Genomic DNA, 22,749 nt, shown 5'->3' with positions numbered 1-22,749 from the left:
GCCACTTCGTCCAGCTCTTCTCGGTGGGATCCCGAGGCGTTCCCAGGCCAGCCGGGAGACATAGTCTTCCCAACGTGTCCTGGGTCTTCCCCGTGGCCTCCTATATAGTCATAATACAAGTTATTAAAATACAATGTAAAAGAATACAAGTTATTAAAATACAATGTAAAAGATTAGTAGTTTTTTTTAATAAAATAAATCACTTTTTATTAATATTTTACTTTTTTATTTTATTTTAAAATACACTGTAATTGATTAGTATTTTTTTTGCAATTAAATAAATTACTTTTTCTTAATTTTTACAAATATTTATTTATTTTATTTTATTTTAAAATACAATGTAGTAGAATAGTAGTTTTTTTTAAATAAAATAAATCACTTTTTAATATTTTTTTATTTTATTTATTTTTATTTTATTTCCCGTGGCCGCCTATATAATCATAATACAAGTTATTAAAATACAGTGTAAAAGATAAGTAGTTTTTTAATAAAATATATCACTTTTTATTAATATTTTAAAACATTTTTTTATATTATCCATATTTATTTTATTTTATTTAATTTTAGAATACACTGTAATTGATTAGTAGTTTTTTTTAAATGAAATAAATCACTTTTCCTTATTTTTTTTAATTATTTATTTATTTTATTTATTTAAATTTATTTTAAAATACAATGTAGTAGATTAGTAGTTTTTTTGAATAAAATGAATCACTTTTTAATAATATTTTAAAATATTTTTTTATTTAATTTATATTTATTTTATTTTCCATCAATCCATCTTCTTCCGTTTATCCGAAGTCGGGTCGCGGGGGCAGCAGCCTAAGCAAGGAAGCCCAGACTTCCCTCTCCCCAACCACTTCGTCCAGCTCTTCTCGTTGGGATCCCGAGGCGTTCCCAGGCCAGCCGGGAGACATAGTCTTCCCAACGTGTTCTGGGTCTTCCCCGTGGCCTCCTACCGGTCGGACGTGCCCTAAACACCTCCCTAGGGAGGCGTTCGGGTGGCATCCTGACCAGATGCCCGAACCACCTCATCTGGCTCCTCTCCATGTGGAGGAGCAGCCGCTTTACTTTGAGCTCCTCCTTGATGGCAGAGCTTCTCACCCTATCTCTAAATGAGAGCCGCTTGTACCTGTGATCTTGTCCTTTCGGTTTTAACCCAAACCTCATGACTATAGGGAATTGTTTTAATTATATAGTAAAACTTACAAACGTTGCACGGAGTGTTGGGCGGAGAATTCTTACCAGTTGGAACGTTATGGACGGCACTTCTACTTCCGGCCCAAAGCTTTAAACGGCAGGAAAACACCTGTAGGCATTCACCCCCCTGCAGCGAGCAAACTCAACCAAAAGATGGCGCCGTAGGACAAACAATAACACACCATGTGTTTAATGAAAACTATTTGCATTATGGCCGTCAGGCGGGGGAAAAAAATCCATAGATTAACTGCAGGGTTCAGAGCGTAGGAAACAAAAGAGACTAAGTGCATGTTCAAAGAGGCCTACAGTTCTTTAAATACCCAAATATACAAAGCGTATGTTTGAAAAATCACGCTTCATATACGATTTATTAGACACCTGCTTAAAACCTGCCATTTATTCTGTGACTACATGAATTTAAAAGCTATACTAAAATGTTACCAGACAGGTAAATACTGTGCAGTATTTTACTATTTATGTATGTATTAGGCTGTGCTAATGAAGTGTTCTGCAAGGGTGTGTGTGTGTGTGTGTGTGTGTGTGTGTGTGTGTGTGTGTGTGTGTGTGTGTCGCTGAGCAAGAAGTGTGACATCATCACTTCTGGGAACAATGAAGCAAGAGGAAGTATGAAAGATGCACGTCTGACGTTCGTTTTCCGACACTGTTGTTCCTTTGCACCACCAGCTGGGAGATTTACCGTCCTCGCCTGTTGCACATCACCTCCTCCACCTCCACCTCCTTCACCACCTCCACCACCTCCACCTTCACCACCTCCACCACCTTCACCACCTTCACCACCTCCACCTTCTTCACCACCTTCACCACCTCCACCTCCTTCACCACCTCCACCACCTCCACCTTCACCACCTTCACCTCCTTCACCACCTTCACCACCTCCACCTTCACCACCTCCACCACCTTCACCACCTCCACCTTCTTCACCACCTTCACCACCTCCACCTCCACCACCTCCACCTTCACCACCTCCACCTCCTTCACCACCTTCACCACCTCCACCACCTCCACCTCCTTCACCACCTCCACCACCTTCACCACCTCCACCACCTCCACCACCTCCACCTTCACCACCTTCACCTCCTTCACCACCTCCACCTCCTTCGCCACCTTCTCCACCTTCACAACCTCCACCACCTCCTCCTCCTTCACCACCTTCGCCACCTCCACCTCCTTCACCACCTTTACTACCTCCACCTCCTTCACCACCTTTACTACCTCCACCTCCTTCACCACCTCCACCACCTTCATCACCTCCACCTCCTTCACCACCTTCACCACCTCCACCTCCTTCACCACCTTTACTACCTCCACCTCCTTTACCACCTCCACCACCTTCATCACCTCCACCTCCTCCTCCTTCACCACCTTCACCACCTCCACCTCCTCCACCTCCTTCACCACCTTTACTACCTCCACCTCCTTCACCACCTCCACCACCTTCATCACCTCCACCTCCTTCACCACCTTCACCACCTCCACGTCCTTCACCACCTCCACCTCCTTCACCACCTCCACTTCCTTCACCACCACCTCCACCTCCTTCATCACCTTCACCACCTCCACCTCCTCCACCACCAACTCCACCCCTTTCACCACATTCACCACCTCCACCTCCTCCACCACCTTCACCACATCCACCACTTTCACCACTTCCACCTCCTTCACCACCTCCACCTCCTTCACCACCCCCACCACCTCCACCTTCACCACCTTTTTCCTAATGGCTCATTTGGTTCATCTGATTCCATCTTAAAGCAACAAGGCTTGAATATTGTGCATTGTAAGGCATCGAGTGTACTAAACATGACAATCAGCACTGAGTGCACTTAACATGACAAGGGACAGCAAGTACACTAAACATGACAATTGGCAGCGAGTATAGTAAACAAGGCAATGGGCAGCGAGTATGCTCGCCATACTTGCCAACCTTGAGACCTCCGATTTCGGGAGGTGGGGAGTGGGGGTGGGGGGGCGTGTCCGGGGGTGGGGCGGAGGCGTGGTGGGGGGCGTGGTTAAGAAGGGAGGAATATATTTTCATCTACAATTCACCAAATCAAGTATTTCATATACATATATATATATATATATATATATATATATATATATATATATGTTTGAAATACTTGACTTTCAGTGAATTGTAGCTATATATATGTATTTTATTATATATATATAAATCAAATAAATAGTTGAATTTCAGACGGCACCTATCAGATACACAGTAATAAAAACACAGTTGTTCTACTAATTGTACTGTGCTTGCTGGTTACTAAAAAAAAAAAACCAACAACACTTACCTTTCACTATTTGAGTAACCTTTGTTCTGCCATTTATTTCTTCATTTTGCTCGTCGACGGTGTAATTTATTGGGTTGGAGTCAATAACCAGGCGAGGTGATGAAGTTAGGTCTCTTTACTGTGGGCTTCAGAACAGACTCCCTCACCTGCCGTCAGGTGCGCAACACCACGTGAATCGTTGGCCAATCAAAAAGCGACCCCGGCCAACATTCACCAGGAGATGGCGACAGTAAAACATAGAATCACTCTATTACAGACTGCATCGCCATGGCTGTAACTTTCTCGTTATTCTGCTTCGTCTCCTTGTGTGTGCAGTTTTTTATCCAAATCCGTAGATGTTGTAACGTGATTGTCAGGCAAGCTGTTTATATAATGGGAAAGTGGACGTGAAAACAGGCTGTCCCCACTCAGGTCCGCAAGGAGCTGGAGGGGGCGTGGCCTCCAGCTCCAGCTGAATTTCGGGAGAAAATTTCTTCCGGGAGGTTTTCGGGAGAGGACTTGAAATTCGTTAGTCTCCCAGAAAATCCGGGAGGGTTGGCAAGTATGATGCTCGCTGCCACTTGTTTAGTATACTCACTGTCACTCGTCATGTTTAGTGTACTCACTGTCACTTGTCATGTTTAGTATACTCGCTGCAACTTGTCTTGTTTACTATACTCGCTGCCACTTGTCTTGTTTAGTACACTCGCTTCCACTTGTCTTGTTTAGTACTCTCGCTTCCACTTGTCTTGTTTAGTACTCTCGCTGCCACTTGTCTTGTTTAGTACACTCGCTGCCACTTGTCTTGTTTAGTACACTCGCTGCCACTTGTTTTGTTTAGCACACTAGCTGCCACTTGTCATGTGTAGTGTACTCACTGCCACTTGTCATATTTGATAAGTCACTAAAATGACATATCAAAACAACACTAAATTAAAGTGCACTTTTTGTACAGAACGCCACTACAATAGTTAAAGCAAAAAATGTGCAATTTTGTGCATGATGTCACACAAGATATTTCAATAAGTGTCAAATAAAAATGAGCTGCATAGTAGGAAATTAAATAGTAAACAGTACATAGTATAGTAAACATGACAAGTGGCAGTGAGTATACTAAACATGACAAGTGGGAGTGAGTATACTAAACATGACAATTGACAGTGAGTATAGTAAACAAGACAAGTGGCAGTGAGTATACTAAACAAGACAAGTGGCAGCGAGTATACTAAACATGACAAGTGACAGTGAGTATACTAAACAACACAAGTGGCAGCCAGTATACTAAACAAGACAAGTGGCAGTGAGTATACTAAACATGACACTTGACAGTGAGTATACTAAACATGACAAGTGGCAGCGAGTATACTAAACATGACAAGTAGCAGCGAGTATACTAAACATGTCAAGTGGCAGTGAGTATACTAAACAAGACAAGTGGCAGCGAGTATACTAAACATGACAAGTGACAGTGAGTATACTAAACAACACAAGTGGCAGCCAGTATACTAAACAAGACAAGTGGCAGTGAGTATACTAAACATGACAATTGACAGCGAGTATACTACACATGATAGGTGGCAGCGAGTTTACTAAACAAGTAAGTGGCAGCGGGTATACTAAACATGACAAGTGGCAGCGAGTATACTAAACATGGACAAGTGGCAGTGCGTATACTAAACATGACAAGTGGCAGCGAGTGTACTAAACAAGACAAGTGGCAGCGAGTATACTAACCAAGACAAACGGGAGCGAGTATACTCAACATGACATGTGCCTGCGAGTATACTAAACAAGACAAGTGGCAGCCAGTATACTAAACAAGACAAGTGGCAGTGAGTATACTAAACATGACAATTGACAATGAGTATACTACACATGATAGGTGGCAGCGAGTTTACTAAACAAGTAAGTGGCAGCGAGTATACTAAACATGGACAAGTGGCAGCTAGTATACTAAATATGAAAAATGGCAGCGAGTGTACTAAACAAGACAAGTGGCAGCGAGTATACTAACAATGACAAGTGGCAGCGAGTGTACTAAACAAGACAAGTGGCAGCGAGTATACTAAATATGACAAGTGGCAGTGAGTATACTAAACATGACAATTAACAGCAAATATACTACACATAAGTGGCAGCGAGTATACTAAACAAGTAAGTAGCAGCGAGTATACTAAACAAGTAAGTAGCAGCGAGTATACTAAACAAGTAAGTAGCAGCGAATATACTAAACAAGTAAGTGGCAGCGAGTATACTAAACAAGTAAGTAGCAGCGAGTATACTAAACAAGACAAGTGGCAGCGAGTATACTAAACATGACAAGTGACAGTGAGTATACTAAACAACACAAGGGGCAGCCAGTATACTAAACAAGACAAGTGGCAGTGAGTATACTAAACATGACAATTGACAGTGAGTATACTACACATGATAGGTGGCAGCGAGTTTACTAAACAAGTAAGTGGCAGCGAGTATTCTAATCATGACAAGTGGCAGCCAGTATACTAAACATGACAAATGGCAGCGAGTGTACTAAACAAGACAAGTGGCAGCGAGTATACTAACCATGACAATCGGGACCGAGTATACCCAACATGACATGTGGCAGCGAGTGTACTAAACAAGACAAGTGGCAGCGAGTATACTAACCATGACAATCGGGACCGAGTATACCCAACATGACATGTGGCAGCGAGTGTACTAAACAAGACAAGTGGCAGCGAGTATACTAAATATGACAAGTGGCAGTGAGTATACTAAACATGACAATTAACAGCAAATATACTACACATAAGTGGCAGCGAGTATACTAAACAAGTAAGTAGCAGCGAGTATACTAAACAAGTAAGTTGCAGCGAGTATACTAAACAAGTAAGTAGCAGCGAATGTACTAAACAAGTAAGTGGCAGCGAGTATACTAAACACGTAAGTAGCAGCGAGTATACTAAACAAGTAAGTAGCAGCGAGTATACTAAACAAGACAAGTGGCAGCGAGTATACTAAACATGACAAGTGACAGTGAGTATACTAAACAACACAAGGGGCAGCCAGTATACTAAACAAGACAAGTGGCAGTGAGTATACTAAACATGACAATTGACAGTGAGTATACTACACATGATAGGTGGCAGCGAGTTTACTAAACAAGTAAGTGGCAGCGAGTATTCTAATCATGACAAGTTGCAGCCAGTATACTAACAATGACAAGTGGCAGCGAGTGTACTAAACAAGACAAGTGGCAGCGAGTATACTAAATATGACAAGTGGCAGTGAGTATACTAAACATGACAATTAACAGCAAATATACTACACATAAGTGGCAGCGAGTATACTAAACAAGTAAGTAGCAGCGAGTATACTAAACAAGTAAGTAGCAGCGAGTATACTAAACAAGTAAGTAGCAGCGAATATACTAAACAAGTAAGTAGCAGCGAGTATACTAAATAAGTGGCAGCGAGTATACTAAACAAGACAAGTGGCAGCGAGTATACTAAATATGACAAGTGGCAGTGAGTATACTAAAAATGACAATTAACAGCAAATATACTACACATAAGTGGCAGCGAGTATAGTAAACAAGTAAGTAGCAGCGAGTATACTAAACAAGTAAGTACCAGCGAGTATACTAAACAAGTAAGTAGCAGCGAATGTACTAAACAAGTAAGTGGCAGCGAGTATACTAAACAAGTGGCAGCGAGTATACTAAACAAGTGGCAGCGAGTATGCTAAACAAGTAAGTGGCAGCGAGTATACTAAACAAGTGGCAGCGAGTATACTAAACAAGTGGCAGCGAGTATGCTAAACAAGTAAGTGGCAGCGAGTATACTAAAGATGACAAGCGACATTGACTATAGTAAACAAGACGATCAGGTGCGAGTATACTACACATGACAAGCTGCAGCGAGTACACTAAACAGAAGTTTCTATGATAGAAAAATTACAACAAATTGAATAATAACTAATAAAAATATAAGTGCAAATGAATACAGTGCTCCACCCCTTTAGTCCTAATTTTTGCGCTAATAAACTATATCTCCAGACTTCTTCGGCTTGTTTGATATTATCATTACTGCCACAAGTGGTGGGAAAGTGTATTACAACTGAGTACCACAGGGGGACCGGCCCTATGTTTAAGAAACCCCCGAACTCCAACATCATTGACCTCTGACCTTTGCCAACGACTATAGAAATCATCGACAGGATAGTCGAACTACTTTCCCCTCACGGCGTGTGCACGTTTTTGTCTGTGCCGCGCCGCTTCCTGCCTGTGTTTGATACCCGCGCCGTGCCATTCCCAACCCACGTTACTCCCGCTTCGCCATCTTGCCGCGTGCTGATGAAAGTGTGTCGTTTCTTCCAGCCGTGATTGTCCAGGATGTCGGCGAAGGCTCACAGTTCCAACAACATCGCCCAAGGCCGGCGGACGGTGCAGCAGCTGCGGCTGGAGGCCAGCATCGAGAGGATAAAGGTACGCCTCATCCTGACCTCATCATGCACACCCGTCACCGACGTCGGGTAAAACATGATCTGTGGTCCGGATTGTGTGTTTTTGTTTTGGTATTTTCTGTTTGTTTTGGACTCCTTTACTTCCTGTTTGGGTTGCCATGGTTACTCGTTGTGTTCATGCCACAGCTACTAAGTTTTCCTTGTTGTGGTTTATGCCAGCGATGTCAAACTCAAGTACCGAGTGGGCCCAAATTAAAAACTGAACAAAGCCGCGGGCCGAGGTTGAACAAATGAACCTTTTAATAGGGACCCAAATAAGTGTTGCATTGAATATTGAACAAGGAAGGCGTGTAAAACTTGCATTGTCCTCTCCATCCTTACACTTCCCATCATTGGAACTGAGCTATTAATTTCCCTTATGGATTATTAAAGTTTGTCTAAGTCTAAACTCCACTGTGTAGGGGGGGAAGCAACATGAAGGTGTTCCTGTTTATTTCATGTATTTGTAATCAACAGAAAGATATTGTATGACCCAAGAACTACAAAAGCGAAGAGGAAGCAGGACCAGACGACCTCTTTATGAACATTTTAACGAACCTCTTCTTTGAACTCTTTTACGTCTTCTTCTTTGAACTCTTTTACGACCTTTACTGCGAACTGTTTACGACCCCGTCCCTGCTGTTGACATGTGGTCAGAGAAAGTCCAAATAAAGGAGGAGGCATGCAATCTTTCGCCAGAGCGTGCTGAGACACTGTCCTTGTACAGCACGGGTGTCAAACTCAAACACAGAGTGGGCCCAAATTTAAAACTGAACAAAGCCGCGGGCCGAGGTTGAACAAATGAACCTTTTTAATAGGGACCCAAACAAGTTTTGCATTGAATATTGAACAAGCAAGGATTGGCAGACCGGGGTGGTGGTTCCTCTCTTTAAGAAGGGGGGCCGGAGGGTGTGTTCCAACTATCGTGGGATCACACTCCTCAGCCTTCCCGGTAAGGTTTATTTAGGTGTACTGGATAGTCGGACCTCGGATTCAGGAGGAACAGTGTGGTTTTCGTCCTGGTCGTGGAACTGTGGACCAGCTCTATACTCTCGGCAGGGTTCTTGAGGGTGCATGGGAGTTTGCCCAACCAGTCTACATGTGCTTTGTGGACTTGGAGAAGGCATTCGACCGTGTCCCTCGGGAAGTCCTGTGGGGAGTGCTCAGAGAGTATGGGGTACCGGACTGTCTGATTGTGGCGGTCTGTTCCCTGTATGATCAGTGTCAGAGCTTGGTCCGCATTGCCGGTAGTAAGTCGGCCACGTTTCCAGTGAGGGTTGGACTCTGCCAAGGCTGCCCTTTGTCACTGATTCTGTTCATAACTTTTATGGACAGAATTTCTAGGGGATCCAGTTTGGTAACCGCAGGATTAGGTATCTGCTTTTTGCAGATGATTTTGTCCTGATGGCTTCATCTGACCGGGATCTTCAGCTCTCACTGGATCGGTTCACAGCCGAGTGTGAAGCGACCGGAATGAGAATCAGCACCTCTAAGTCCGAGTCCATGGTTCTCGCCCGGAAAAGGGTGGAGTGCCATCTCCGGGTTGGGGAGGAGACCCTGCCCCAAGTGGAAGAGTTCAAGTACCTAGGAGTCTTGTTCACGAGTGAGGGAAGAGTGGATCGTGAGATCGACAGGCGGATCGGTGCGGCGTCTTCAGTAATGCGGACGTTGTATCGATCCGTTGTGGTGAAGAAGGAGCTGAGCCGGAAGGCAAAGCTCTCAATTTACCGGCCGATCTACCTTCCCATTCTCACCTATGGTCATGAGCTTTGGGTCATGACCGAAAGGATAAGATCACGGGTACAAGCGGCCAAAATGAGTTTCCTCCGCCGGGTGGCGGGGCTCTCCCTTAGAGATAGGGTGAGAAGCTCTGCCATCCGGGAGGAACTCAAAGTAAAGCCGCTGCTCCTCCACATGGAGAGGGGCCAGATGAGGTGGTTCGGGCATCTGGTCAGGATGCCACCCCAACACCTCCCTAGGGCACATCCAACTGGTAGGAGGTCACGGGGAAGACCCAGGACACGTTGGGAAGACTATGTCTCCCGGGTGGCCTGGGAACGCCTCGGGATCCCCCGGGAAGAGCTGGACGAAGTGGCTGGGGAGAGGGAAGTCTGGGCTTCCCTGCTTAGGCTGCTGCCCCCGCGACCCGACCTCGGATAAGCGGAAGACGATGGATGGCAAGCAAGGCTTATATAACTTTAAAGTGACTTGCAAAATCAACTTTCACAAAACAAACAAAAAAACATCAATGGTCTTTTCTATTTGCAGCCTTCTGAAGGTAAATATCAACGTTAACTTTTTCCACATGCTAACAAATTTGAGAATAAAATAACAATGAGGTGGGCGGGGTAACGGTGTAGGAGGGGGTGTATACTTTAGTGTCCCAGACGAGTTAGTGCTGCAAAGGGTTCTGGGTATTTGTATTTCTCGCCATGGAGGCGAGGATTAGTCATTGGCGTCCCACTGGATGTGAATTCTCCCTGCCCACTGGGTGTGAGTTTTCCTTGCCCTTTTGTGGGTTCTTCCGAGGATGTTGTAGTCGTAATGATTTGTGCAGTCCTTTGAGACATTTGTGATTTGGGGCTATATAAATAAACATTGATTGATTGATTGATCGATTTAGAAGTAGCTGAAACACTGCCTGCTGCGGTAGCTAGCTAGCCACGTCCCTTCTCCCTTTGCTGTCTACACACTGTGTCTGCTTGCATGTACTCGGTGACGGTGCGCTGCCGAACATGCTCCTCTGCCGGTGAAACCAGCAATGTCACAATGTCAAAGAGAGTATAGTACCGCTTTTGATCCATTTCCAATGCGATACTGTGCCAGTACAATGCCGCTCGTGGCGATCACATCATTTTTCCGGCGCGTGTGTGAGGGTTCCACTGACGTGTCTTTGTGTCCTCCCCCAGGTGTCCAAGGCCTCTGCAGACCTCATGCATTACTGCAGCGAGCAGGCCAGGAACGACCCCCTGCTCATGGGCATCCCGGCCTCAGAGAACCCCTTCAAGGACAAAAAGCCCTGCGCCATACTGTAGTCCTCCTCCGCTCCGCCTTTACCCGGGTTTCTTCTTGCTCGTCCTGTGTTGCCGTGTCGTGTTTGTGTGTGGGTGGAGTGGGGGAGGGGGGAGGAGCCAGGGGCGGACCCTCGCCGCCGCCGCCGCTTGTCTTTTTCTCTTCGCCAATCACCGCGGTTCTCTCCAAATTTTGTGTGAAGAGCAACGGAACGGGGTTAACGTTCCCTGTGGGTGGAGGGGGGGTTTGTGTCCGGTCCCGGTTCTCTTGCGGAAGTCGACGCACACGTTCTTTCAGGGTCTCACGACAATCCACGTTCCGTTTGTCGTCTTTGCTTCTCGTCTTTAGGACAAACTTGTCCACGCATTTGTCGTCGGGGGTCGACAGAAACCCATTTAAATGTTCCCGCCTTTCCGTACAGTTCAGCTCGCCGTTGAGTCAACAAGTCAGGAGGTTCCTTACATTCCATTGAAGCTCCGCCCCCTTTAGGTGCCGTACCTCTCTGCCGAGCCAAACTGAACTGTCCTGTTCGGTGGACATCATCCTCGTGTTACGAAGAACACCTCCCGGGAGGAACTGTTCCTGGTCCGGAACCGTGTCTCGCCAAAACGGTGTTTCCTGGTGCTGCAGCCTTGCCCCCGCGTACCCCACCCCCCCAACCCCCCTCACAGGGTACCTTCCAATCAGCAACCATTGTACTTTGGTCCAATCTTGGACTTTTAACAACTTTCTTCTTATTTGCAATAATCCCCCGCCGGCCTGTCGAGAAAAAAAGTTGAGCTAAGCACTGCCGTGTCAGCGTTTGTCTGGTTGTTCCACCAAAGTCCTCAGTTTGATTCCGGAGTCAGCAAGCTTTGTTTGAAGATGAGGATGACGTCCAAGATTGTACTAACATCTCAATAAAGTTGTCTTGTCTCACACCAGCGATGCTTCTAGTGCACTCTTTGTGGGCTCTTGCTTTTCTCCTCTGCTCGACAAAGCAGGAAGTCGACCTTGCACTTGAGGACCGGGAAGTCACTTTTACCTCCAAAAAAGCCTGAAAATTACATTTTTATATATATATGTATATATATATATACATATATATATACATATATGTGTATATATATATATATATATATATGTATATATATATATATATATATATATATATATATATATATATATATATACATCAAACTTTATTTATAAAGTGCTTTTCATATGTACGTCGGCCTCTTTGTGCCAAATAAAATCGGCAAGTTGTCTCGTGTCAGACCTATCTATCTTCTATCTATCTATCTATCTTCTATCTATCTATCTATCTATCTATCTTCTATCTATCTATCTCTCTATCTATCTTCTATCTATCTATCTCTCTATCTATCTTCTATCTATCTATCTCTCTATCTATCTTCTATCTATCTATCTCTCTATCTATCTTCTATCCATCTATCTCTCTATCTATCTTCTATCCATCTATCTCTCTATTTATCTATCTATCTATCTATCTCTCTATCTATCTATCTTCTATCTATCTATCTCTCTATCTATCTTCTATCTATCTATCTTCTATCTATCTCTCTATCTATCTTCTATCTATCTATCTCTCTATCTATCTTCTATCCATCTATCTCTCTATCTATCTTCTATCCATCTATCTCTCTATCTATCTATCTTCTATCTATCTATCTCTCTATCTATCTTCTATCTATCTATCTCTCTATCTATCTTCTATCCATCTATCTCTCTATTTATCTATCTATCTATCTATCTCTCTATCTATCTATCTTCTATCTATCTATCTCTCTATCTATCTTCTATCTATCTATCTTCTATCTATTTCTCTATCTATCTTCTATCTATCTATCTCTCTATCTATCTTCTATCCATCTATCTCTCTATCTATCTTCTATCCATCTATCTCTCTATCTATCTATCTTCTATCTATCTATCTTCTATCTATCTCTCTATCCATCTTCTATCTATCTATCTCTCTATCTTCTATCCATCTGTCTCTCTATCTATCTATCTAGCTATCTATCTCTCTATCTATCTATCTTCTATCTATCTATCTCTCTATCTATCTTCTATCTATCTATCTCTCTATCTTCTATCTATCTATCTCTCTATCTATCTTCTATCTATCTATCTATCTATCTGTCTGTCTGTCTATCCTCTCTCTCTATCTATCTATCTATCTATCCTCTCTCTATCTCTAACCAGCTGTCTGTCTGTCCTCTCTCTCTGTCTATCTCTCTCTTTCTCTCTCTTTCTCTCTTTAACCATTTGTCTGTCTGTCCTCTCTCTCTATCTATCTATCTATCTATCTATCTATCTGTCTGTCTATCCTCTCTCTATCTATCTATCTATCTATCTATCTGTCTGTCTGTCTATCCTCTCTCTATCTAGCTATCTATCTATCCTCTCTCTCTCTATCTCTAACCATCTGTCTCTTTCCTCTCTCTCTATCTATCTATCTATCTGTCTGTCTATCCTCTCTCTCTCTTGCTCTCCCTCTATCTATCTATCTATCTATCTATGTAGTCATCCATCTCTCTTTCTCTTTCTATCTATCCACCCCCTCTCTCTCTCTATCTATCTCTCTGTCTATCCATCCATCCATCCATCCATCCATCTATCTATCATCTATCTGTCTGTCTGTCTGTCTGTCCTCTCTCTCTCTCTATCCCTCTCTTTCTCTCTCTAACCATCTGTTTGTCTGTCCTCTCCATCTATCTATCTATCTATCTATCCATCTATCTATCTATCTATCTATCTATCTATCCTCTCTCTCTCTCTTGCTCTCTCTGTCTATCTATCCATCTATGTAGCCATCCATCTCTCTCTTTCTCTCTCTATCTATCCACCCCCCTTCTCTCTATCTATCTCTCTCTCTATCCGCCCATCCTTCTCCCTCTCTATCTATCTATCTATCTGTCTGTCCTCTCTCTTTCTCTTCCTCTCTCTCGCTATCTATCTAGCCATCCATCTCTCTCTTTCTCTATCTATCTATCCACCCCCCCCTCTCTCTCTCTCTATCCATCTATCTATCTATCTATCTATCTAGCCATCCCCCCTCTCTCTCTCTCTCTCTCTCTCTCTCTCTCTCTCTATGTCTCTCTATCTATCTATATATATATATATATATACATATATATATATCCATCCACCCCCCCTCTCTCGCTCTCTATCTATCTATCTAATCTATCCATCCCCCTCTCTCTCTCTATCTATCAATCTATCTATCTATCTATTTCCCTTCCCATGCAGTATATTAGGTGAGTACTTATTTGTCTAATCAGCCTGACCTAAGCCCAAGTTTCATGCTTCAAGTAGAAAACAATATTTGTGATGAACACATGTTTTGATATCATTTGAGCAGGTTGTCACCAGGAAGCAGGTTAGATATAATAAGGAGGAGTTCAAGTACCTCGGAGTCTTGTTCACGAGTGGGGGAAGAGTGGATGGTGAGATCGACAGGCGGATCGTTGCGGCGTCTTCAGTAATGTGGACGTTGTATCGATCCGTTGTGGTGAAGAAGGAGCTGAGCCGGAAGGCAAAGCTCTCAATTTACCGGTCGATCTACGTTCCCATCCTCACCTATGATCATGAGCTGTGGGTTATGACCGAAAGGATGAGATCACGGGTACAAGCGACTGAAATGACTTTCCTCCGCCGTGTGGCGGGGCTCTCCCTTAGAGATAGGGTGAGAAGCTCTGCCATCCAGGAGGAGCTCAAAGTAAAGCCGCTGCTCCTTCACATGGAGAGGAGCCAGATGAGGTGGTTCGGGCATCTGGTCAGGATGCCACCCGAACGCCTCCCGAGGGAGGTGTTTAGGGCACGTCCAACCGGTTGGAGGCCACGGGGAAGACCCAGGACACGTTGGGAAGACTATGTCTCCTGGCTGGCCTGGGAACGCCTCGGGATCCCCCGGGAAGAGCTGGACGAAGTGGCTGGGGAGAGGGAAGTCTGGGCTTCCCTGCTTAGGCTGCTACCCCCGCGACCTGACCTCGGATAAACGGAAGAAGACGGATGGATGGGTTTAATATCAAATGTAAGATTACAAATTCAGTGTGAATATATGAGTGGGGCCCAGGGCCCCTCTAGTGGAAAAGTTGGGCCCCGAGTTGAAAAACTGTTAAGAACCACCTCTTGGATATGTGTACTGAGTGTACTTATTTCCTTGACGAGTGTAGTGCTGGGAAACAAGAACCACGACGCAGTCACTCAAGTTAGCACCTCCCCTCAGATGGCGCCTGCTGCAGACGACTGCACATTTGTGGGCGTGTCTGCACATTTGTGGGCGTGACTGCACATTTGTGGGCGTGACGGACAGTGCACTACGTCAAAGTCTACTCAAAGGGCTGAGTAGAGACACCCGTTAAGTGGGTGTTTTTCCACGCTGTCACATGACCTCTCACACGCCGACCACCGCCTCCCAAAAAAAAAAAACACTCGACTCCCGGCTGGGTTGAAACCAAGTCCAGAGACAATGATGGAAGAATAACCTGAGACCACAAACAGGAAGTAGTAGACTCCAAGAAGCCCCGGCCACCAGCGTGTGAGCGGTTGTGTGGCGTGTGACTCAATGTGCTGTGACGTGGGCCCCCGTGACGACAAATGGAAAGGACTTGATCCGGCCCCGAGTCATCCCAGTCCCAGGTAACCAGGAAGTGTGTGTGGGATTCCGAAATAGTGACTTGGAATTGGTGTAAATAAAGAGCGTGGTGTATTTAAAGTATGCAGGGGCGTCACTCGGTGTGAAGAACTTGGCCCCCAGGAGGTTCCTGTGAAATTATATTTGCACTTGCAAGATCTTTTGGCCCATAACTTTTTTTCTCCCTGTTTTTTTTGTTTTTTTTAAATAAATAATTATTTTGCGGCCCGGTACCAATCGGGCCACGGCCCGGTGTTTGGGGACCACTGGTATAATACATATATACGATATATATATATATATACATATAAATATACATATATATGTGTATATATATACCCTGAGATCTGTAGGTCGTGAGTTCAAATCCCGGCTAAGACTTTAAAAAATGGGAGCCATTACCTCTCTGCTTGTCACTCAGCATCAAGGGTTGGAATTGGGGGTTGAATCAACAAAAATGACCCTCGGGCGCGGCCCCCTCTGCTGCTCACTGCTCCCCTCACCTCCCAAGGGTTGATCAACACTGATGGGTCAGATGCTGAGAATCATTTCGCCACATCTTGCATGTGTGTGACAATCATTGCTACTTTAACTTTAGTTGGTTGGGTTCTGTTGATTTTGGAATGTTTATAAATGCATGTTATAATGATGCAAAATATTGTTTTTTTGCATGAATTTGTTTTAGTAAAACAACATGCCTCAAAATAAATTCCGGTTTGATTTAAAAAGTATAAAACTTGTTTCCCAATAATAATACAAGACGGTAAAAAATCTGTAATGGTCCCCCTCAAATAGAAATCTGCCGAGGGCCCCAATATAGCCTGCGGCGGGGGGCCCTGACGACAACATCCACATGTACGCTTGGCATCTAATAACATTCATCATTCTTGGAACAACACCAATTGAACAAAACCAGATGACGTGTTTGAAAAGGTGGAAGAAAAAAACAGTAAGAGACAGACTGTGTGCTCCAACTAAGGGACTAGAATGTTCCAGCCGTCACAAGACATCCGAGTGCGTGCACAAGAATTACACGCTTTCTTTTACTAACGTGAAACGTCAAAGCAAATTCCCCGGCAGGGCGGACTTTCACAGGCAGATTGCATAAAGTGCTGCAGCCGTGAATAATTCCACACTGATGACAGCATTCTGGTCTTTCAAGCTGGGCATGCAGACACCTTGGTGAGGACCACCGCCACATTTTTCAAATACTGACACAAAAACTAACCTAAAAGTGGAAAAAAAGGTGAGAAAGTTAATGCAATGTTGACTCTCATGACTCAAAGTTGCCATGCAGGCAGTTTTTTTACTTTCAAACTGTCATTGCTCCAAATACAAACCCTGTTTCCATATGAGTTGGGAAATTGTGTTAGATGTAAATATAAACGGAATACAACCATTTTCAACCCATATTCAGTTGAATATGCTACAAAGACAACATATTTGAAGTTCAAACTGATAATAATTAACTTGTGCCAAAGTAGTTGGGAAAGGGCATGTTCACCACTGTGTTGCATCACCTTTTCTTTTAACAACATAGCAGTCACGTGCAAAGTCATTTTTAAATCCTACATCAGGGGTCTCGGACAATATTTAGCAGCCCCCACCTTAATATGAAAGTTTAATGTTAGAGCGGCCTGCGAGTTTTACAAACCCCGTTTCCATATGAGTTGAGAAATTGTGTTAGATGTAAATATAAACGGAATACAATGATTTGCAAATCATTTTCAACCCATATTCAATTGAATGCACTACAAAAACAACATATTTAAAGTTCAAACTCATAAACTTTGGGGTTTTTTTGCAAATAATAATTAACTTAGAATTTCATTGCTGCAACACGTGCCAAAGTAGTTGGGAAAGGGCATGTTCACCACTGTGTTACATCACCTTTTCTTTTAACAACACTCAATAAACGTTTGGGAACTGAGGAAACTAATTGTTGAAGCTTTGGAAGTGGAATTCTTTCCCATTCTTGTTTTATGTAGAGCTTCAGTCGTTCAACAGTCGAGGGTCTCCGCTGTCGTATTTTACGCTTCATAATGCGCCACACATCTTCGACGGGAGACAGGTCTGGAGATTTTAATGGAAGCATTCACATACCATGGTTTATATAGGGCACAGAGTGGGTGGGTACAGGCAGGCGTAGGGGCGTGGTGATTGGCTCATGTGTTACCTAGGAGGTGTTTCCGTCCGTGACGGCATGCTGATGTAATTTCACTGCGCTTGTTGAGGGATGACAGGTCTGGGTGATGTATAATAAACAGTTTCTGTCAGGCTTGCCCCTGACAGTTTGTCTATGTTTTAGTTTTTCCCTCTGCATTTGTCTGTTTCCTGTGTTTAGTATTTCCTGTCTTTTAGTTCCTGTCAAGTGCTCTTAATTTGTCAGCTTCCTGTCTTGTTCCCTGAGTGCTGTTTTCCTTCTCAGTGTGTTGAGTATTTCCTGTCCTTAGTTCCTGTCTAGTGCTCTTATTTTGTCAGCTTCCTGTCTCGTTCCCTGAGTGCTGTGTTCCCCTTCAGCTGCGGCTGATTGGCATCTGGCCACACCTGTTGCCAATCAGCCGGCTCCTATTTGTACCTCCTTTGTCTTGTGTCAGTGGCTGGATCATTGTATTGTCATTTGTATTGTCGTTGCCACATGTCGCGTCATTTTGATTTCAGCTATTACCTGTCGTGCTACATCTTGTCCCGGTCGTCGTAGCGGTAAGCTGTTTTTGTTAGCCATAGCTATTTCCAGTTTTTCTGTTTGTTATCCTCTAGCTTCCATGCTAAAGTTCCTTTTTGTGTCTTGTTAGCTTCTATGCTAAAGGCCTTTTGTTTTATTTATCCGCCCACGTGCGCGCTTTTGGTTTGAACCCTTTGTTTGGTTTTTATCTTGGTATTTATATTAAAATCATGTTCGCTCACTCCATGCCTGCCTCCATCTCTGCATCTTGGGGTTCGTCACCAAGTAATCCTGACAGTTTCTCTTTTGAGCATAGGTTGCATCTTTTATTACCACTGTTGTAAGGTGAGCTGGATGCGAGAATTTGCCCATGGTGTTGAATATCCAACATTATTGTCTTTGGGGTTCCAAATGTGCTTGCTGAGTTCTGTAGTATTCCGCAAGTTCAGGTTTCTACAAGAAGCCTTGTGATTAGTCCATCTGGCTTTAAACTCTCCGGTTAATCCTACCGTACGTGTCGGTATCGAGCACTATTCTCTGGATAATCTAATTAAGACATATATATATATCTAAATGTAAAACTACTTTTTTTTTGTGCGGCCCTTTGAGACACTTGTGATTTAGGGCGATATAAATCAATTTTGATTGATTGATTGATTTATAATTAATAACGCCTCTTTGGCAGAAATAATTGAATCAATTAACAGCCATTAACAAAGAAACAATTTTAAAGCCAATGACTGTCTTTTTTTGTTGTTTTTTAAATAAAAAAACACAATAGCAACATTTTAATTAACTTTTTAATTTTTTTTGCACGTGCAATTAGCGTGTTTGTGAAATGCACTTTGCAAGACAGCCACAGGGAGAAAAGTGAGTTGTTCTTTTTTTAATGACAATTTTATTCATTTATTGTATTTAAATGTTGTATTACCGTTGAGCTTTGTGTGAGTCACTTCACGTTCATGTCGTAAAATGAAAGCATAAACACTAAAACTGGACTTGCAGGCGCAGGTTTTTTTTTTCCCACGTTTTCATTCCCAGAGCTTTTATCTAATTGTTTGATCAACAGGCAATCTGGGTTTGCTTGTTTAAACCTGTTCTTCCTGTTTGTGTCCGTCCGCCTATCAGCGGCCTCGGTGGTATTTTGCAGATTGGATTCACGGATCTTTGAAGGGAGCCAGATTTGGACGAGCCGTTGAAAAAACTGGCTCGTTATTACAATTATTACAGTTTTTTTAGTTGTTTTTTTTAACAGTTTTAAATCAAGGAAACCATCTCCAGCGTCAGTTTTCCGGGATTAAAAACAGTTTAATTTATACGGATTTTACTTTATTGGTGGGATTTTTTCTGAAATATTCAAATTTTTTCCTCTTTTTAAAAAATAAAAAAATTTTTCATTGTAAACATTACATCAGGGGTCACCAACCTTTTGGAAACCAAGAGCTACTTCTCGGGTACTGATTAATGCGAAGGGCTACCAGTTTGATACACACTTTTAAAAATTGTATTTCTGTCTGTCATTCCGTCGTTTATTTTTTTTTTCCTTTTACGGGAGGTTTTTTGTAGAGAATAAATGATGAAAAAACACTTAAATGAACAGTTTTAAAAAGGAGAAAACAAGAAAAAAGTGAAAATTAACTGTTGAAACTGTTTATTTTCAATTTCGACTCTTCAAAATTTAAAATTTTACCGAAAAAAAGAAGAGCAAACTACCTAATTCGAATCATTTTGAAAAAATGAAAAAAATTATTTATGGAACATCATTAATAATTTTAGAATTTTGATGACATGTTTTAAATAGGTTCAAATCCAATCTGCACTTTGTTAGAATATATTATATTATTATTATAATACATGTATTTATATAGCACTTTTTCTCCAGTGACTCAAAGCAGTGAAACCCAATATCTAAGTTACATTTAAACCAGTGTGGGTGGCACTGGGAGCAGGTGGGTAAAGTGTCTTGCCCAAGGACACAACGGCAGTGACTAGGATGGCGGGAGCGGGGATTGAACCTGCAACCCTCAAGTTGCTGGCCCGGCCGCTCTACCAACCGAGCTATACCGCTATACAAATTGGACCAAGCTATTTCTAACAAAGACAAATCATTATTTCTTCTAGATTTTCCAGAATTTTTTTTAAAAAAGAAATTCAAAAGACTTTGAAATAAGATTTAAATTTGATTCTGCAGATTTTCTAGATTTGCCAGAATATTTTTTTTGAATTTTAATCATAAGTTTGAAGAAATATTTCACAAATATTCTCCGTCGAAAAAACAGAAGCTAAAATGAAGAATTAATTTAAAATGTCTTTATTATTCTTTACAATAAAAACAATACATTTACTTAAATTGATTTAAATTGTCAGGAAAGAAGAGGAAGGAATTTAAAATCATTTCTAAAGTTGTAGTTTTTCTCTAAAATTGTCTTTCTGAAAGTTATAAGAAGCAAAGTAAAAAAAATAAATGAATTTATTTAAACAAGTGAATACCAAGTCTTTAAAATATTTTCTTGGATTTTCAAATTCTATTTGAGTTTTGTCTCTCTTAGAATTAAAAATGTCGAGCAAAGCGAGACCAGCTTGCCAGTAAATAAATACAATTTTAAAAATTGAGGCAGCTCACTGGTAAGTGCTGCTATTTGAGCTATTTTTAGAACAGGCCAGCGGGCGACTCATCTGGTCCTTACGGGCGACCTGGTGCCCGCGGGCACCGCGTTGGTGACCTCTGCTTTACGTAAAGCGGTCCCATATTTCCATGCTCGAAGAAATTTTCCCTCATCTAAAAATGGTTGTCTCATTTTAACAATGTGGACAAAAATACGCAATTATTAGGTTAGAATAAAAATGCATTATTAGACGTATAAAAAAAACTATTAAAAACACTACGATAAAAATGAGGACATACAAATCTGGGGTGTGTGTACCTGAACTATGTCCCCTTTGAATAATGAACCTGAAAATAAATAAACAAAAATTAAAGAAACAGACGAAAAAATAAATAAAATTTAACAATGAAGTAGTTAAATAGTTATATATATATATATATATATATATATATATATATATATATATATATATATATATGTGTGTATTTTGATCATGTCTTGTTTGGCTGTTCTGTTGATTCTTTAAGTTCCTGTTTTTTTTTCACTCCCTTGTTTTGTCACCATGGTTACTCATTGTGTTCACCTGTTTCTGATTAGTGCTTGCCCGCTCACCTGCTTCCCGAGCACTAATCAGAGGCAGTATTTAAGCTCTTTTTTTTCTCCAGTTGGTCGCCTTAGCGTCATCGTGTTCTTTTCCATGCTAGTTTTTTCATGCCAAAGTCCATGCTGCTCTTGTCAAGCCATAGTAAGTGTTGTTTGTTTTGTGTTCATACTCTGTTTATGTGTTAGTTTTGTTCCTAAGCCAAGTCGTGCCGCTATCGTGAGCGCATTTTGTTTGTACCTTTTTTTTAGTTAAGATTAAATCATGTTTTTACTTGACGCCATGTCCCACCCGAGTAGTCCGTCTGCCTTCCTGGGAGGACGACCCCGCAGCAAGCTGCAAACCCCCCCCATTATGACAGTGTATATATATATATATATATATATATATATATATATATATATATATATATATATATATATATATATATATATATATATATATATTCTACCGCTTATTCCCTTTTGGGGTCGCTGGCACCTATCTCCGCTACAATCGGGCGTAAGGCAGGGTACACCCTGGACAAGTCACCACCATATATATATATATATATATATATATAATTTTTTAATATGAAAATATGTTTTTATAAATGTATGTGTTTTTTCTAAACTGATAAAGAGAATACTAATAAAATGAAATAAAATAAAAAATAGATTAAAAACATTTTTTTAAGGAGTTTTTTATATATATATATATATATATATATATATATATATATATATATATAATTTTTTATATGAAAATATGTTTTTATATATGTATGTGTTTTTTCTAAACTAATAAAGAGAATCCAAATAAAATGAAATAAAATAAAAAATAGATTAAAACATTTTTTTAAGTTTTATTTATATGTATATATACATATATATATATATGTATATGTATACAATTTATTTTTTTGTTATGTATAATTATATATAAATATGTATTTTAAATTTTTTTATATGTATGTTTTTATTATTTAAAAAATTGAATCAATTTAAAAAAAGTAGTTGTATGTATATATATATATATATATATATATATATATTTGTATTATTTATTATTTTTTTTTCTACATTTTATGTTTTTGTTTCCCTCACCTAAAAAAGACACTTGTGTATTTGTAGACACAAACACACAAGTATTAAGTAAGAATGAAAATGCATTATTAGATATTAAAAAAAAGTATAAATAACACACATGAAAATATGAGTAAAAAATTGTAAAACCATGTATGGTGTGTGTGCACCTGAACGATGACC

At 41.4% G+C, this 22,749-nt stretch overlaps 1 protein-coding gene across 3 annotated transcripts in view; it reads left to right on the top strand.

Moving 5' to 3' along the window:
- gng12a (guanine nucleotide binding protein (G protein), gamma 12a) overlaps window positions 1-11,914 on the top strand; it is a 144,186-nt gene extending 132,272 nt beyond the window's left edge. For all 3 annotated transcript variants that reach the window (XM_061919848.1, XM_061919849.1, XM_061919847.1), the window contains 2 exons: window positions 7,855-7,962; window positions 10,889-11,914. In XM_061919848.1, coding sequence (XP_061775832.1) covers window positions 7,870-7,962; window positions 10,889-11,014 — 219 coding nt within the window. In that variant the 5' untranslated portion in view covers window positions 7,855-7,869 and the 3' untranslated portion in view covers window positions 11,015-11,914. The remainder of the gene's footprint in view (window positions 1-7,854; window positions 7,963-10,888) is intronic.
- Window positions 11,915-22,749: the final 10,835 nt, after the last annotated feature.

This window comes from Nerophis ophidion, linkage group LG14 (genome assembly GCF_033978795.1).
Source record: "Nerophis ophidion isolate RoL-2023_Sa linkage group LG14, RoL_Noph_v1.0, whole genome shotgun sequence".
NCBI classification, from domain to species: Eukaryota; Metazoa; Chordata; class Actinopteri; order Syngnathiformes; family Syngnathidae; genus Nerophis; species Nerophis ophidion.
The sequence above is the reverse complement of the archived record's forward strand: the minus strand, read 5'-3'. Positions and strand labels throughout refer to the sequence as shown.